The sequence below is a fragment of the Pocillopora verrucosa genome, chromosome 2 (assembly GCF_036669915.1).
Source record: "Pocillopora verrucosa isolate sample1 chromosome 2, ASM3666991v2, whole genome shotgun sequence".
Lineage (NCBI taxonomy): Eukaryota > Metazoa > Cnidaria > Anthozoa > Scleractinia > Pocilloporidae > Pocillopora > Pocillopora verrucosa.
In genome coordinates, this window is record NC_089313.1 from 544,819 (window position 1) to 557,259 (window position 12,441).

The following is a 12,441-nucleotide window of genomic DNA, read 5'->3' on the forward strand; positions in this document are numbered from 1 at the left end:
GTCACCAGATTCCTCGCCTTACCTACCTCCCCAACAACATTGTGCTTATCTTTCTTTATTTCCTTTTTTTATTTTTGTAACTGAAATACCAGAAATACATTTTTTTTATTTTCTGAATGAGACGAGAAAATTAAATTCTGAATTTCTTGAAAAGAGTCATATTAAATCAGTAACATCGACCGCCTCTCATTACCCTTCCCCTTAGAGAAACTAAAAAACAGACCGAAAGCGTTCTAAAGCGTGACCGAGTACAGTTGAAGGTTTGGTTCAAGTTAACCTATATTTTAGATCTTTCCTTTGCGAACAATGGCTGAAAATGTGTTTCTATTTATTCCAAATATCATAGGTGAGTAACTTTTTTCTTGGCACTTTTTACCTCGTAACAGCTGTTTTATTGTGGAAATAGCATGTTTAGAATTTTCAATAATGTTGTAATACCAGAGTCGTTTTCAGTCTCGGAGATTTCAAATCGCAAATGGTACTTTACTGATCTGACAGGTTATGCACGGATCGTGTTAGCCATATTATCCTTCTACTTCATGCCGACGAACTGTGTCGTGGCGGCATCCTCGTATCTTCTGAGTGTCCTGTTAGATGAATTTGATGGGTATGCAGCACGATACTTTAATCAAAGTGAGTTCGATCATTAAGAGCTGTAATTTCCCATCGCCAGGATATTTGACTCTTTTAATGTGTCGCAAAGAGTCTTGTTTTCAGTTTGCGTGACCAGGAGAAAGTCCAATGACTCCTCTTCCTTAGGTGATTAACAAAATGGCAGAATGCATGGTGATCACGAATCACATTTTTTCAAAATAGCTAGGTGGGAAAATTAATTGTAGGTACCTCGTTTCCACTGTCTTCTTACCCACTTGTGCAAGTTACATTAACACCACCGTTAATTCTGTCCAGTGCGTTTTACCATCTTGGGGGGGATACACATGCATATTTGGGGTGGGTATGTGATAGGCAAGCTCTCAAACATAGATACTCCGTTAATAGATTTGGCCAGCTTTAACACCTCTTTCCAGAAATGTAGCAAATATTCCAATGGTCTAGTTGTCTCTAATAAATAGTTATTATTTTATTCCACTCAAAACTTTCAAATGTTTTTTAACTTCTTAGGTACGATGTTTGGTGCCATGCTAGATATGCTCACAGACAGGTGAAGTATCTTGTATGGTTAATTTTGTTGAAATGAGGACTGGAAAAGAGAGATTTGAGAATATTTACTTTATAATTTAATAACCTTTCAAATCTCTGACAGGGCCAATTTTTGTTAACATTTTCAATAGATGTGTTACCTCAGCACTTCTTGTGATGTTAGCAGTGTTTTATCCAAGATTTACATTTGTCTTCCAATTGTTGATATGTTTGGATATTTCCAGTCATTGGATTCATGTACAAAGGTAAAAAAGTTACATTTCTATTATAATTAACTAATTAATATCATTAATTATCACAAATTATTGATGAATGTTCTGTTGTTGGCCTTATGATGTTGTTGTTTTCATGAGCAATTATTTTCTCAAAATATAACAATTTTCCGTCTTTCTCAATCGTTAGTTCATTATTAAAAGGAGGAGCTAGTCACAAGAAAATTGATTTATCAGGCAACTTCTTCCTGCGGATTTACTATCACTCTAGGGTAACCAATTTTTGATAATTTTTCTTCTTATGCAGAGAATACACAGGGTTAATATCAAGATGGCAGTTCTCCTGTGTGTTGCCAAAAGACAAAATTTAAACCTCCCACTGTGTTAAACCCTTTAACCCTCTAAGAGTGATTAGCATCTAATTTCTCCTCACAATATCACCCCTGAATCATCTATTAGGGTCACAAGAAAAAAGGAAATAATCACCACCTAAAGAAGCTCTCAATATTATAAAAAAAATAAATTCTCCTTGTCAGCACCTTTGGAAATGTGTAGAGAACAGTATGGAGAATATATATACTGATGTTTATCAGTAAATAATCTCTCGATCTCATAGAGATCTCATAGCTGTCACAGGGAGATCAGTAACAAACTCAGCTGTGAAGAACCCCTTCTTACATCTACAAGATAAATGCTTTGAGAAACACAGTAAATTTCCAAAAAATAAGGCAGTCTTTTTCTGGGGAAACCAGTGAGAAACCAACTTAATGCTGTGTGTTCAACTTGAAGAATTCTTTGTATTTCAGTTCTCAAACTCTAGGCTTTATTTACTAATTTTCAGGTGGTACTGTCCATCATGTGTGCTGGTAATGAACTCTTTTTCTGTATGTTGTATTTGGTTCATTTCACAAGTGGGCCAGTCTGTAAGTACAATTCTTTAGTACTCATGTACAGATACATTTGTATTTCAAGAAAACATGCTTTTTTTAAATTTGACACAGTGAAATGGCAGCTTTTGAGATAATTATACACCAAATGTTTATTTCATTGAAAAAGCAGTTCAGGTCTGTTTTTTTTATTCATCAGTACCTCTTTCTTATCAGGTTTGAGGTAAGTTACAGATCAAGTTTTTCTACTTGGAATCATGGCCTGGGTGCAAAGCACACTGGCCATAAATCAGAGTGTAAAAAATTAAGTTTAGTAATTTATGATATGGACTGAGAAAACAAGATTAATAAGATGCTTTTTACAACCCTGGGGTCAAATGGAGGGGGGAGATTTCAATTAAAACAAACTTTTAAATTCAGCAAGCCATACAGTGAAATACAGCCCATTTAATTGACCAATCATAGCATACACACTAACTGAGAGATACTGTTTTTGTCAAAGTGTCTGTTGCTGGCAGCACATTTGGTCTGTGGGTAGCTCTAGCTTGGCTGACTCTTCCTATCTGCATACTGAAGCAGTCCATCAGTGTGATTCAGCTCACTGTGGCATGTATCAACACGGCAAGCTTGGATGAGAGTGAAAGAGAAAGAGTAAACAAATGACTAGACATGGAGACTGGAGAACAACACAAAATGCTCCAAAATTAAAGCAATTATTTCACAGCTGAAAATAATCAAAAGGATTATTATATGGTGTGGAGTTTTTCCTAAATTTTCAAGGCTTTTTGTGACTAACACAACCCTTTAACTCTCATGAGTGACCAAGAAAGAATTTCTCCTTACAATATCAATACAATATCAACCAGATAAGAGTGATGAGAATAAAAAAATATCAATTTGGGGATAATTAGTTGATTCAATACTAAATTCTCTAAGCTAATATTATGAGAATTGTATTGTTGACAGTAAGGAGAATTACAAATTTGATCTGGTAGTTAAAGGGTTAAGGAAGATCAATATATTTATGATTGTTATTTGAGGGGGATAACACCCAATTATCTTTCTGGCCATCAATACAATTCACAAACCTGTTTGCTTGTTCTCTCTTTTTAATGCAAATATGTAACAAATAGTGAGTTTGCACAATTGACATCAAAATGTATCATTTTAAAAGATAATTTATACACTTAAATTGTCTAATATGCATTTATTTAAAACTTTGAAATGGTTCTTCAATGCTGTGGGTGAAGAAAAGTTCTTGAGTGTAATTCCTGTAAATATGTGTGGTACAAGAAACCTAGTGACAGTCAGATTGTTAATTAAGGTTATATATGTCACCATTCTATAGTCTGGTGAAAACCTGTGTATGGCAAGTGAATGTGTATATTTAGCCAAAAATGATACAATTTTTCAATTTTAAGTAATGTAGAAGTTATGATTTAGGACAATGGTAATCACTGATGTAGGTAGCTAGCTCTATGTCATATGAGTGAATTAATGATAATGATCATATTAGCTCGTTGGTGACATTTCTAGAACCAAAAACACTAAGCACTAAGGCGAGAATGGTCTTTACGAGACTCTGAGGACAAGACGCCATCTATACGAGACGTCATCCAGAGGGGCATACCTCCCTACAACAGAAGTGGCAGCCGCTTTTTGTATGAAATTATCTATAATGTATAATCAATGTGCGGAAATTGTACCTTTATCTGTCGTTATCCCTTTAGTATAAAGTTCACAGTGTAGTGCTATGTTAGACACGCCAGAAACAGACAATATGCGTGTTGTTATACAATCCTTCAACGAGAGCCATTTAAACTATAAACGTGACTTTTAGACAGGTTATTCAACAGACAAAGGAACTTAATTTTTTTTCTTCGTTGCTGTTGAGCAGAGAAAAGACCCGAGCTTTTGAATCTTTTTGAGATTCAAACCTGCACCCTTCATTACTCATCGCAAGGAGACTGGGTACTGCGTTTGGCAACAGGGAACACGCACGCACTTTGATTGGTTCTTACCTGGACTCGCTAGTGAAGGACAGACGCATAAATGACGACACCATCAAAAGTTTTTGGTTCTTTATTACATAAAGCAAACAAATTCCATATCGCCGTGGGTCAGTTCAGTAGTAGACCACAAAAGACGTCAAAATGTGACAAGAACGTTTCATTTCACTGTTTTCTCTCCGCTGCGCCTTGTGTGCCACTTTTTTCTTCTAACCACAAATTGTCGTCATCTTTGATCTATTTAAGAAATAGATTCCAAGTTCACAGTCTGTTCAGTAATAGATCACAGATGACGTCAAAATGTGGTAAGAACAAAAAAGTGGCACACGAGGCGCAGCCGAGTGAATCACTGATGTTCTTATCACATTTTGACGTCCTCTGTGATCTATTACTGAACAGACGCACGGCAACTTGGAATCTATTTGTTTTATATAATAAAGAATTTTTAAAAGTTTTAATGATGACGTCATCTATGCGTCTGTCCTCCAATAGATCATAAGTGAGAACCAATCAGAATGCGTGCATAACTGAGCTTTTTATATAAAACTAAACAGACGCACGGTAACATGGAGACTAATTCTTGAATACTTGTGAGAAGCTGCTAGAAGCAAACTGTGTTCCATTTTATTGGAAAATCAAACAGGCATCCTCATTTTATCCTATAGGCGCGGGTTGTGATAGTTACATTTACTGGCAATGATACAGCAGACTTATCACTCGTAGATGATTGGCAAAGAGAACGAGCAAACAAATGACCAAAAGTGAATCGAAATAAACGTTGTTCTTTTTAGTTTGATATGCGACCGTCACTTGTCATTCGTCCCAATGAAAACTCAGATATAAGTATTTACAATAGGTCCAAAAATTCTTAAATTACTTGATACAAGTTTTCGTCGTAATCTCATCCAGAATTGGCGTTTTTAAGGATACTATTTGCTTACTCTCGTAATGTTTTGTGACGAGTAAAATAAAAGTTAAAATTGAATGGTTTTTTTTCAAGCAATGTTTCTTGTGTGAGAAACTACGCACAATCTGGATTTTCAGGCAAGGGGGAGGTGACGTCATCATGCCTCTCTGGTGGCGGCTTTTCGGGGACATTCTCATTCAAGTTTATAACCTCGTTATTTATGGTTTTACTTGTATTAATTTCGATTTTGCGCACTGGTTCGGTTCTGTAAAGTCCACACTTCCTGAAGATACGAGTGATGCTTAACTGTCCAAAATTGTTCTTTGGGCCAACCATTGAGCAGATTGACAGGAAGCCAAACGTGGAATAGAGCCAGCTAAAGACCATAACCAGCATCAAGAATTGTCCAAGCTGATAGTATGCCAAGACTGTAGCTGGCATCATCATCAAACCTGCATGGAAACAAAGTGATGACATTAGCAATCAATTATTGCTCAAGTATACCTCAATCAAAAGAACATTGCAGGCTTTTAAAGCAAACAATATTTCATTAAGACAGACTTTTTCGAATGTTTTGAATGTCGAAGCTAACCATTTGTCAACATCGAGATTAAGTATTGGTTGAACCCAATTGGAATAAACGTAAGAATCTATCAAAAGAAAAGTTAGGAGTCTCTGTGACATGTATATATATATATCTCACAGTCTAAGTAGAAGTTGAAAATTAATGACGGAATTTTCCTATCTAGTCGGACAAGCTTCTAACCAGACCGCAATGCTTCCATCATCCAGTGAAAATTCCAAGGAAATCGCGTAATTTTTGCTAATAATTAATTTATTAAAATTATAAATTCCCCTACCTGTGAAAAACGTTGTAAGAGCGGCCATTGTTATGGCAGATCCAATGTGCTTCAAAGAGTAACGCACCCTGCTATTTCTCTGACTTTTGTCTGGTGCAAGTCCGTAAGCCACACCATAATGCATTGTGAAGTCAATGGACAGACCCACTGCAACTGACACCACAATGGACTCTAAAATATTCAATTGCCAGCCAGCCAGCACAAGACACCCAATGGTTATGGAAATAATTCCAATGATGGTAATGATTGCGTAGATGCTGATTAAGATGTTGAGGGTTGTAAGCAGCATGACTGTAAATGACACAGCAACTGAGATTCCCAGCGAAGAAAACGTTCCTTCAGACAATCCAATCTGAAGAGCGAAGAAATCGAGGTTCCAGAATCCTAACCACCCATTCTTCAGTCCTGTTGGAGCTTCAGCCATTTCTTTGTCAAACCAAGATTTCACTTTCTTCCAGAAGTCGTCCATAACGGTAAAGCTGGTGGTAAATGATTGATCTGTGAGTATTTCCAAATGAAAACCAACTATTTTTCCCTGTTCATCAAACAAAACACCTGTGTCATTATAGGTAGAAGTTTCTCTCACACATTTCTCTGCGATATGAGCTGGAAATGGAAAAGAAGCATTGACCCCACAACATCCTGTGCCTGGAGAGGTACAAGTTTCAATAAATTTTTCGAAGGGGCACTGCTGACCCTGTGAGCTGAATGCCATGAAAAAAGATTGTTCTCCGATGGACTGACACAAGGAACGAAGGAAACTTTGGCCTGATGGACTGAAAAGACTCGATTTATCAAAGTTTTCATCCATTTGAAGAGTTCCTTTGTCATCTGGGTTGAATTTATTACCATTATCTTCAGGTTTTATTCCCCAGAGTAATTCTACCCACATGCCTCGATTTTTTTGTTCAAATCTGAAGTAGCTTTTATAGTTTAAGTAATAGTTTTCCAATGGATGCGATGAAGCAAACATTTGGAAATCCTTGGAGTCTGGTGGCCGCAGACCTGGTTTAACAAAATTAACGCACAGAAATCCAGCTGTAAGACACACTAACAGGGTAATCCATACATAACGTAACTTGATCACTGCTTTTGGCAACCAATCTTCGAACATTTTTGAGCTGATTGTTTTGAAAAAACTTGTGGCTGATATTAACGAAGAACATGGAAAGTCTATGACTTGCAAAAAACAAAAGCTTCGTTTCTTTTCTTTGACACCACTATTTTCCTCTAATTTAGCGGCGATACTTTGTGACATATCCTGTGCTACAGGTGCATTCTGAACCGAGTCAGTCTTCTCGGGATCACTTGATTCCGCTGGGACCCCCTCCAAGCTTGAATGTCCATCTACGTACTTCAACACCCACTTCTCATGCAAAGCCACAACAGCTGGGAAATATGTTATCATCAGCAGGTAATTTGTCAAGATGGATGTACCAGCAAACAGTCCAAACAACCTAATGGCGGTGATGGAGGAAGATACTCCTGCGAAAAATGCTGATGCTGTTGTCAAGCTTGTGACAAGCATGGAGAGGGCAGCATAACGCAAGGTCTTCAATGTCAGCTGCATGATGTTTGCACAAGGGTTAGCAGCAAGTGTCTGTCTCCATATGTCGTAGTACACAAAAGCATCATCTGCTCCAATGCCCACCAAAAACACCAGCGTGGTAACGTTCAGAAATGGAAAGAAGTCTATTTTGAAGACCATTGTGTAAAGAAAATATGAAAGACCAATTGCATAAATAATGCAAAAAAGGCCAGTGAAAGTGAGAATGAAAGAACCCAAGAAAACCCACATAATAAGAAAAACAAAAATCATAGCAAGAGCAGGGAATATGACTTCAGCAAGAAGCTTCTTACTGAATTGGTCTAACTTATAGCTGGAGAACTTGAAAGATGCTAATTTTACCCCTTCTTTTTCGGGAATTCCATCTTTTAAATGTTCTTTGTATAAACTATCATAGTCATATGAGTACAATGCTGGGAATGATGTAGTATATTTCAGAAACATGCCATTGGATGGACTCATCTCATTGTCTGTTAGAAACTGGAAAATGTTATACACAGCGTTGTATTTAGTGCAATTAGCCGGGACGCCCTCACAGTTGGAAGTGGCACAGTCCTCCTTTAAAGTTTGTTTCACAAAGTAAGGGTGGCAGTGAAGTAACAAATTCTTGACGTATGAAACATCCTGATCAGTTATGTCTCGACATGTTGTGCGGTTATTCAGTAGGGCTACGTAATTTCCAAGAGATGGGTTTGGGAAACATCGTGTTTGACCAGATTCTGTATCACGAATACGAGAGCAGTATTGAGAGAAATGGGAACTAGAACTTAGAATTTCATTCTCAATGGAACAGGCGGCCTTCAGTTTAGTTGCTTCAAACATGCTCTGACTGGAGTCAGTAGCCTCAAAAACAAATATTACGTCATCGTCGATTCTAGAAAGGAGAGGGAATGGAGTACTAGGAGTCTGTTGCGCCGATCGTCGCCTGCGCCGTTGGATGGAACCAGAGTTGGCCTCGCTGTAGGATTGTGAGGTGTTGGATATCTGCGTAAAAAGAGTGCGAGAGCGGAGTGCCCGATGGTAGTTTCCCAGGGTCACAATCTGATCACTTAAAACTGTGCCTCTTGGCTCAAAGCCCTGAAATCATTAAAACCAAGAAGGGTGTTATATGTACATTCGTGTCTTCTAGAGCGAGTCATGGATTAACTGCGGGCATTTATTTACATCAATGTTAGTATCTGAGCAACTGCATACCTACCCCTTCCCATAAACCAACATTAACCTTAACTTGTTATCAGTTGACTTTTGTTGGGTCAGGGGAGGAGTAGGTGCGTAATTGTTCAGATACCATCCTTGATCTTTGTGACCCAGGGCGGAATTTCCCGTGGAATACATGTGTAGAAGATTCCACTTGTTCAAGCGAAGAATACCATTTTTTTTCAAGATTAGTATTGTTTGTGTGTATATTTTTCGATCGATGTCAACTGCTTTGAAACTCCACCAGTTGTTTTGATCAAGCATAATTATCGAGACATATGGCGCGGAATTAATAGGATGGTCTGCGGTTCCATCTTTAAGTGATGCATCAGGGTTCTATCTCTTCCAGCCTGAATGGCCGCCAAGTACACCGCGCATGCGTGGGGCCACGAATCAATAATGCACCATACCTTGACAGGATTTGAGAAGTCAGGCAACGGTGGAGCCCCTAATGCTGGCAGAATTGACACCATTGTAAGTACTATGGCAGTCAACGGAAGGAATATAGCCAGGCATACTGCTATGGTGTCATGCTTTGTAAATCTACAAAGTAAATGCAATTGAGTCATCAGAAGTCGTACATTAAATTAACGCTTTTCTGTGGATAATCATAATGTTTTCGAGGCACGATAGGGTTTTGTGGCAAAGATGATCTTAACGGATCGCTCGTCTTTTGAAATGTCTGACCGAGGTAAAAACCCGAAATAACATCTAATAATTGCACAGCGTTTTGTTTTTTGATTTTCCTGTTTGCAGTACGAGGCGTTTAGATAAAGAAAAAATAAAATTGACTTAAATAAAATAAACAAAACACCTTAGATCGAGTACATCGCAAAATTCTCGAATATTCTACTTTTCTAGATCTGTATATTCAAAGCTTCGCAACCTGGGATGCATGTGCCTTTTTTTCCATTGAATGACTACATTTGTCAAAAAGTCTTAGACCAGACCAGTTTTACTTTGTTACATAAGCATAGAAACCTCTTCTTAAAATTACCCTAATGATTTTTGACTACACTTGTAATTAAGAAGTTTATTCTTCATACCGAACTGCATACTATTTCGTTATTTGCTTTAACTGTTTAGGGCGAAATTCAATGCCGTCAATTCAGCGCATATCTCAATGGTTTTTTATTTTAAATTAAAATCGATTCTTTTTTTATCGAAAGAAGATTGTTCTGGGACATGGGATATTTTAAATATTAAATTTAGAGTTTTACAGGTGCACATTTGTGCCTTTCACACACAGAACTTTAAAATATGGTTCAATTTTTATTCATTTGTCGTATAAACAAATGCTTGGTACATTCAAGACTTCACTGATATTTTCGCTCAAGCTTTCTATTATGCGTAGTTTGAATATTTTATCACCTAACACGATGAAAAGCTGGGAATTTTTCGTGATTACGTTTTGCATAAGAGTTTTCCCTCTCAAAGTCGGAATCCTCATCGAAATTATGTCAACATGGAATTTTCCTCAGCCCAAAATGGTACATTTTCCGATAACGACTGAATCTAGAACAAAAATTGTTAATGTATTATCTACCTGACTTGGGTATTCCTCTGACAAGTTATGCCGGTCATTTTTTCCTGTCGGATATAAGTTCAAAAGATGCCTCTTCGGCGAATCCCATGCACTGGTCGGTAATTGAAATATCGTGTCCAGGCGCAGATGCAATTATTTCTAGTTACCTATCATCGCGTAGAGCTAAGAATTGTTGACTTTCTCGATGCATTGGTGACACTTGTGTTCCCACACAATTAAAAATGTTAATGACCGACAATGAGCATAACATTTGGAGTGAAATGAAATGCAGCCGGGCAGTGAAAATCCTTATTCCTCGTTCAAATAAAACTCATATGACGTTAAGAACACCTGCGCTCTCCCTATACAACTAATTGTCGTTAACGATGGTTTCCTGTGTAATTTGCCCAACTCTTTTTGTTTATGTGAATTTTAATGTGCAGTTGTTCTTCGAAGCTATAAATCTCAATTCAGGGTCATCGTTACATGTCTTGAGTTCACTTTTTTATCCTGACTGAATAATTTTTATTTTATTTTTAAAATAGCTTCCCCTATGCATTAAAAGAAATTTCACAAAAAGCAAACATAATAACCGAGCGAAAGTTGAATGAAGACAAATAAATATAGTATGCTGTAAAACATTGCTTGAAAATCAAGGAATTTCTTAAAGTCGTTTCTGGGTTCACTTCTAAAAGCACAACCTGCTAAATAGAGTATCGATATGAAACAATATTAAGTAAACGACCTTGTACACCTCGCTGAAAATAAAAAACTTTTCTCTTTGGCCGGAAATGAGAAACATTCATGTAGCATAACAATAGCCTGTTGTTTCATTTTTTTCGCGTGCCCCGGTGAATGCAGGGACTTCTGAGCGCGACCGTAGACAGGAGTTAAGAATTGCTAAGTTGACCAATTATGGAGTACTTACTAACTGAGAGATATAGCAGATTTGAAGCGTCACTCGACGAGAAGCACGTTACGCAGCATACGAAAAGAACTTGGAAGAAAACCAAAACGTTGGTGTTCAATTCTTTTTTTCGTTCCATTGGTATTGTTGCTACTAAGCTATCTGTCAACTAATTAACATACATATTGTGCAATCACATTCTGGAAACAATGATGCAATGACATATTTGAAAACTGTCACGTATGAAATGACAAGTGGCTGCTTCAAGTTTCTCAGCAATAAATAAGACAAAGATGAAAAGAGAGAGAAAAACCGGACTTCTGGCTGTTGACCAAAGATGAACCTAAAAGTTCTAGTTACCACTTTCCTTATAGCGGTTGATCATTTATTTAGCCTGTTCAGGACTTGAAACTGTCATAGTTTCACAAACTGATAACTCAGTTACCCGTCTTAGAAGATGTTAGCTCATGGAGTAATTAACTTACAAACTTTGTTTTCGAAATCTCTTTCTGAAATGCTGTTATCACGATAGATCAAAGAGTCTGGCATAGAGTTTGTTTTATTGTTCGTCCAACCGAATCCACTGAAATTCATAAGTTGCAATAATCCTTTAATCCCAGTAAATTACAGTCATTAATAATAATTGAAGCGAAGTATATTGAGCGAATTATTATGTTTTTTTTTTAAACATTTTTTTCACTGAGAATCACAAAAATCGTCCAGTGTTTCTTCCAAACCCATGTAAAACTGATGTTTGTTTTTTTGTTTGTTTTTGTAAGTGTATTTTTGAGAAGGAGAAGAGTGCAAATTCAAATTTCATTAAACACACCTGGCAAATGACATCTCTATGTTTCGTCGCTTTGTACTTTCTTTGTACTATAATTTTTTGTCGTCCATTCCTAGGAATAAGTAAAAATATAAAATTTCTCGTCTTAAATGCATACGAACGTGTTCATACCATTCCTCTTACCTCTCCGCGGATAATTCTGAATACTGGACTTTCTATCACTCATGTTTTATACTTCCTTTTTTAATTTGGTAACCAGCCGAGGAACGCAACTGACTGAACTGTGCATGTAAATGAATGCCTTTTTATTGTTTGATTTGTTTGTAATATGTGCCTGGCATTTTAGGCTCAACTTCCGTCGGTCTCCCGAGAACAGCTCAACAAAGGTTTAGAAACTAATATCTCCGTGATTAAGGTTTGCT

General features: G+C 37.2%; 2 protein-coding genes across 4 annotated transcripts; one reads left to right on the forward strand and one right to left on the reverse strand.

The window, feature by feature from the left end:
- Nucleotides 1–223: 223 nt before the first annotated feature.
- On the forward strand, nt 224–4,011 carry LOC131782527 (CDP-diacylglycerol--inositol 3-phosphatidyltransferase-like). Its single transcript, XM_059099266.2, has 7 exons — nt 224–346; nt 499–633; nt 1,123–1,162; nt 1,293–1,406; nt 1,564–1,645; nt 2,215–2,296; nt 2,763–4,011. Exons 1-7 carry the CDS (start codon nt 307–309, stop codon nt 2,921–2,923), a joined length of 654 nt encoding a protein of 217 aa, XP_058955249.2. The 5' UTR covers nt 224–306; the 3' UTR covers nt 2,924–4,011.
- Nucleotides 4,012–4,658: 647 nt separating this feature from the next.
- On the reverse strand, nt 4,659–12,308 carry LOC131782526 (protein dispatched homolog 1-like). 3 transcript variants are annotated; one of them, XM_059099263.2, is made up of 5 exons: nt 12,203–12,308; nt 12,062–12,131; nt 9,211–9,343; nt 6,037–8,680; nt 4,659–5,628 (listed from the first exon to the last, which is right to left on the reverse strand). In XM_059099263.2, the coding sequence occupies exons 2-5, from the start codon at nt 12,073–12,075 to the stop codon at nt 5,291–5,293; spliced, it is 3,129 nt and encodes a 1,042-aa protein (XP_058955246.2). In that variant the 5' UTR covers nt 12,076–12,131; nt 12,203–12,308; the 3' UTR covers nt 4,659–5,290. The 3 variants fall into 3 exon arrangements, with proteins under 3 accessions (XP_058955246.2, XP_058955247.2, XP_058955245.2); XM_059099264.2 differs by lacking the exons at nt 12,062–12,131; nt 12,203–12,308 and adding an exon at nt 11,254–11,382; XM_059099262.2 differs by lacking the exons at nt 12,062–12,131; nt 12,203–12,308 and adding an exon at nt 10,347–10,776.
- Between the last annotated feature and the right edge of the window lie 133 nt (nt 12,309–12,441).